The 5,436-nt window shown below is 37.0% G+C and overlaps 1 protein-coding gene across 1 annotated transcript in view; it reads right to left on the bottom strand.

Annotated features, from left to right (window-relative positions):
- LOC102501475 (phospholipid-transporting ATPase IG-like) overlaps nucleotides 1–5,436 on the bottom strand; it is a 348,220-nt gene that overhangs the window by 228,455 nt on the left and 114,329 nt on the right. Inside the window, 1 exon segment of the mRNA XM_027776689.1 lies at nucleotides 4,830–4,958. Coding sequence (XP_027632490.1) covers nucleotides 4,830–4,958 — 129 coding nt within the window.

Below are 5,436 nucleotides of genomic sequence, written 5' to 3'. Positions count from 1 at the left end.
TTTGGATTTCTTGGCCCCATCCCTGAGTTTCTGATTCAGAGTCATAGAAGACGCTGATGCTGCTAACACAGAGACCATCCTTTAACACAGCATTAGTCTTAGACAGTAAACATTTGACTACCATCTTGGAAATATCCAGCCTGATCTCGATACTAAGCACATGACAACATGCATTTCTGCAAAACAAGTAAAAGAGTCTAACCCCTCCTAAACAAGTGTGTTATGAGTGTTTTGTAATTCGCATAGTAAGTAGCATTCTTCTTTTACAGAAAAATAGGATATTTTATATTACTGTTTATATACACAAAGTATGATGGTCTGCTCGTTCATTGTGTATTAATTGTGCCAGTACTGTGTTAGGTGCAGAAGATACACTAGTAAGTAAAAGAGACATATTCCTTGCCCTAAGAAAGAAAACAGGTAATTACAGTACAAGTGATCACCACGAAAGTGGTGGAGACATAAAATATTATAAAGTCACATAGCAAGGGATTCGATCTAGTCAAGAGAACTTAGGAATAACCTTTCCTGCCCTAAAATGCTCCTTTATATTTATAGCAGCTTAAAACTTTGGGGATTTCCCTATAAATATGCCAGGGTATATGACGTATACAATGAGCTCTAAGTCAGAATAAGTCACTTCCTTTTCTGAGATTCCATGGACCCTGCACTTATCTCTATTATCACACTGTACAGTAACTTTAACTTTATTCTTCATCTCTTTTGCTCGCTGTGACCTGCTTGAAGGCAGAGAGTATCTGTTTTACTTTGTGGCCCTAGTTCCTACTGGGTTGCCGAAAAAGTTATGGCACATTTTTGTATAGAAAAACAGAATAGTATCAAAGTGGAAATGGAAGAGGAAGGAAAAGAGGAAAGAAGGAATGATAAGAAGGAGGGAGAGTACTGTTCTTACAGTAGGATGAATACTTTTGCTATTTTACTACGAGTTAGTATAAATCACATCCAACCATTTGGTCCCCCATTATAACCAACAGCATGCATTAGCAACTTGGCTGGTATGGGTAGTGGATGCCATCTGTAAGAGCAGAATAGAATGAAATCAATTGGCCCATGTAGGGATAAAACCTGTTAATCTACCCTCATTAGCACAATGCTCTAATCAACCAAACAAACTAGTCTTAAAATCAATGGCAAATTTTTGATAACCCTCAATGACTATGAATCAGCAAACCAATTCCAGAGAACCTAAGTATAGTAAAAGAGGATATTACATCATTTCACTGCTCCTTACATTTAACTGTTTACCTTGAACAAGAAACAATGTATAATGCTCAGTTCATCAAGATCATTTTGAGGAAGAATAGAGTGCCCACTAATTGCATGGCCCCATATCCTCTCCTCTCTTTAATGCTACATGACATGGAAAGGGGTTTATTTCTGTTTTAATTAACTGGTTACTGCATTAGTCTGATTTACCAGCCTTACAGAGTAACATAACTTAAAAATTTGATAGATGGCCATATTTAAAAGTAACCAAAATAAAAGGAAAAACAAAATCACAGGATGCCTGGGCCTACAATGATTTATCTTAGACTGGTAGTGAACAAAGCTGATTTTGATTCATTTCCCTGCCAGAAGGAAGAAACAGCTCATAAAACATAAATGAAGAGTAGGCTGGTAAGTGGTGGGTGTTTCTTTGCAATACTAGTGGCAAAGAGAAACAGAGCCAACAAACAGCAGTAAAATGAAACTAAATGATACTTACTTGTAGAGGTCAGGTTGAGGCTGTTCACATTCAATTGCTGCTCGGAGGTTATCAATGGAGCTGGCTGCACACAGGGCCATGGTATCACGTACTGCATAATGTGTCTAGTTGAAAGCAGAAGAAAATCAAAAACAAAAAAGTGTTTCTGCTCACTAATTACAGTAAAAGCTTTACAATAATAATAAAAAGTGATGCACATTTCCCACAAAGTAAGTTTTATGGTATTATTCTTAAAATATGTTACAAATAACTAGATAACCGTGTTGTAGGATTTTTTTTTTTTTTTTGGAGAGGTTTTCGCTATAGGGCGCATGCACTCACCAGACAGAGAGAGACATAGAGACAGAAAGCGAGAAATCACCTCCCAGGGGGGATAGTCACACCGCAATCCCTTCTCCTCCATTCTCCTCTCGGGATCTTGGGCATGCACGCACACGCGCCCGGCCTGAGTTTTAAGCCACCGGGTCCGGGACACGAACCGCAGTCGACTATGTGGGAGTCCAGCGACAGCCATTACGCTAACTGCTGGTTCCCGGGATTTTAAAGATAATGAAAAGGACTAAAAGCTCTTGATACTGACAGCTAAGAGGATTCCATTTGCAGTATGCATATAATTAACTGAAAACACAGTGAAAAATTTAATACATTTACTTTTCCCTCCTATTTATAGAAAGACTTATTTTGCCAACTAAATTGTATGGCACTGTAAGATAGAAACATATAAATTGAGTATAACTTTTGTGGTCCTAAGAATGCTACAATTTTGCCAACAGCAAGAAAAAAAATCATTAGTAGTTCCATTACTCAAATAGCTTAATTAATGGTCTTGAAAATGTTCAACATGGTAACATTTTGTACAAGGGGCAGGGAGATGGTGTGTTTTGTATTAGACAGACAGAATATTGTGCTAATCTGTATTATACACTTGATTCATGCAGAACTCAAGGCAGGCTCCAATGAACCCATTTATAAATCATCAAACAAGGGTTAATGCAGACGCAAAGAGTGCATTGCTTATGCAGAAGAAAAAGCTGCTACCATATTCTTCAGGGAATATTACGGGACTGCCTGAGCTATATTTAAAACCATCTCCTGATTTTGAAAACCTCTGTATTTTTGCTGATTTTATCAGATCAATGTAACTGAAAAAAGAAACTACTTGAGAGTTTTTTCCTCTAAACAACTTTTTTCAGTATTAGGAAAACTTAAAGGTAGATTTTTAAATTTTTATCTTGATATTCCCTAAAATAGAACTGTTTTTGAACACCAAATTCTACTAGTTCATCACCATGCCTTTGAAATACAGACTTAGTCATCTAATAATAGGTAAAGTTCTTCTTTTATATAGTGAGTCCTATCCCTCAACACCAGAAGAAATAAAGGAATAGAGAACTACTCCAAGGATATACCCAGAATAAGCACCTCAGCAACCCTCTATTTAAAAAAAAAAAAAAAAGAAAGAAAGAATGAAAGTGCTGGGCCAGCCCCATGGCATAGTGGTTAAGTGCTGTGCACTGGGTTCCAGATCCCATGTGGCTGACTACAGCTCAAATCCCAGACTCAGTGACTTAAAAAACATACCAGGGCATGTGCATGCTCCAAATCCTGACAGGATGGAGGAATGGAGGGAAAAGTATTGTGGTGTGACCTCACTTCATTGAGAAATTCTCTCTCTTGCTCACCTTTCTTCTTCCCTCTCTCCCTTCTTCCCTCCCTCTTTGGCAAGTACACATGCCTTCTGACAACAGAAGAACAAAAAAAAAAAAAAAGAGAGAGGTAATATAAAGAGGATACACCTTCATTCCCTGCAAGCTTTTGATGGTGACCAAGAATTACTATGCTGGAACATACAAGGGAAGTTACCTCCTAAATTAATTAAGTTAATTTTTTGATACATTCATAATTCTTAATTGTAATAATGTAAATACTTGACAATTATACCTTAAGGATAACCTAAATTAATTAAGTTAATTTTTTGATACATTCATAATTCTTAATTGTAATAATGTAAATACTTGACAATTATACCTTAAGGATAAAAAAAATCAAATTATTCCAGAATAGATTTCCTATATCTGAGGAATAAAAATTTTTAAAAAAGTATCACTTTTAGAATAAAAAATAGATCAAAATGAAAGGTTAGAGTATGTTAAGTTGTTTTAATAGTTAATATAGTTTTGGCCTACACTTAACTCCCATTTGAAGAAGCCTAAATAAAATATTAAGTGGGTTGTGTCAACATTAAATTCAAGAAGTGCTATGAAAATTGTGGTGGCTTTTATTTGGGATGTAGATTCCCCCCTCCCAACATAACCCTATTCCCCAAAGATGAATATTTGCTTAGAAGTTAAAAGACACTTATACAGCAGCTGCCTTCAAATGCAAAATCTATATGAATAGGTAAAAAATAAGATATAAGATTAGGATATAGTAGAAAGTAGTACTGCATGATTAACTATCTTGAATTCAAAATGTTTTAAAAAACAACCAAAGCAGGGACCAGCAGATGGTGTAATGGTTATGTCGCTGGACTCCCACGTAGTCAACCGCAGTTCAGCCCTGGAGGTGGAGGCTTAAAACTCAAACAGGATGTGTGTGTGTGTGTGTGTGTGTGTGTGTGTGTACGCATGTGCACATGCCCAAAACCCAAGAGGAGAATGAAGGAGATGGGATTAGGGTGTGGCCACGGCCTCTGTGGGGTGATTTCTCACTCTCTGTTTTTCTGTATCTGTATCTGTCTCTGTCTCTCCAGGGAGTGCACTTGCCCTATAGCCGAAACCTCTCTTAAATTAATAGACACAAAAATGAAAATTTATCTGCTGATGATGTCTTTGACTTGACTAATATACACTGTATTAAGCGTGAGAAAAAACAATGTTGTATACTCTAAAGATGTGCAGCGATTAAATGTAAATAAAAAATAAAAACAAAAATTTTTAAAAAGGAATCAAGGTCAAAAATAGAGAGTAAGACACATTTTACAAACTGTAGTGATGTACAGTGATTGAATGTGTTCAACAAATTCAAATAATTTAAAAAATAGCATACTTAAGGGGAAAAAAGAGATTTGAAAATACTTAGGTAAGGTTCAATCTCTATTTACCTTGCAATTGGATTCCCCATCAAGACTGGCTGTAGTGACATAACAGGTTCCATCAGTGGTGCTAGATGACAGAAGAATGAGATCACAGGGAAAGGTTTCATCAGCCTGTACTTCTACTACATCGCCAACCTAGAATGGAAGAAAAATAAATATTTTAAATACAAACAAAGTATTTATTATATAATACCTCTCACTAAACTCAAAACATTAGCAACAGATGTCTCCTGTTCTGGGTCTTGAACAGCAGTCAGCATCCTATACCATCTGAAAAGTGATGAACGCGTATGACTCAATATTCAGAAATGTCTTCAGGGTCATACAACTCATGGGACCAGCAGTTAGCATAATGGTATCTTGCTGGACTCCCATGTAGTCGACCACAGTTCTAGTCCCGGACCCGGTGGCTTAAACTCATACTGGGCACATGTGATGTGTGCCCAAGATCCCGAGAGGAGAATGGAGCAGAAGGGATTGCAGCGTGGCCATCCCCTCTGGGGGGTGATTTCTCGCTTTCTGTCTCTCTGCCTCTTTCTGTCTTTCTGGCGAGTGCATGTGCCCTATAGCAAAAAAAAAAAAATAATAATAATAATAATAATCCTCTCGCTGA

Source organism: Tupaia chinensis, unplaced genomic scaffold (genome assembly GCF_000334495.1).
Source record: "Tupaia chinensis unplaced genomic scaffold, TupChi_1.0 Scaffold000706_1, whole genome shotgun sequence".
Classification (NCBI taxonomy): domain Eukaryota; kingdom Metazoa; phylum Chordata; class Mammalia; order Scandentia; family Tupaiidae; genus Tupaia; species Tupaia belangeri.
Note: the sequence above shows the minus strand (reverse complement) of the source record. Positions and strands in the feature narration are given on the sequence as shown.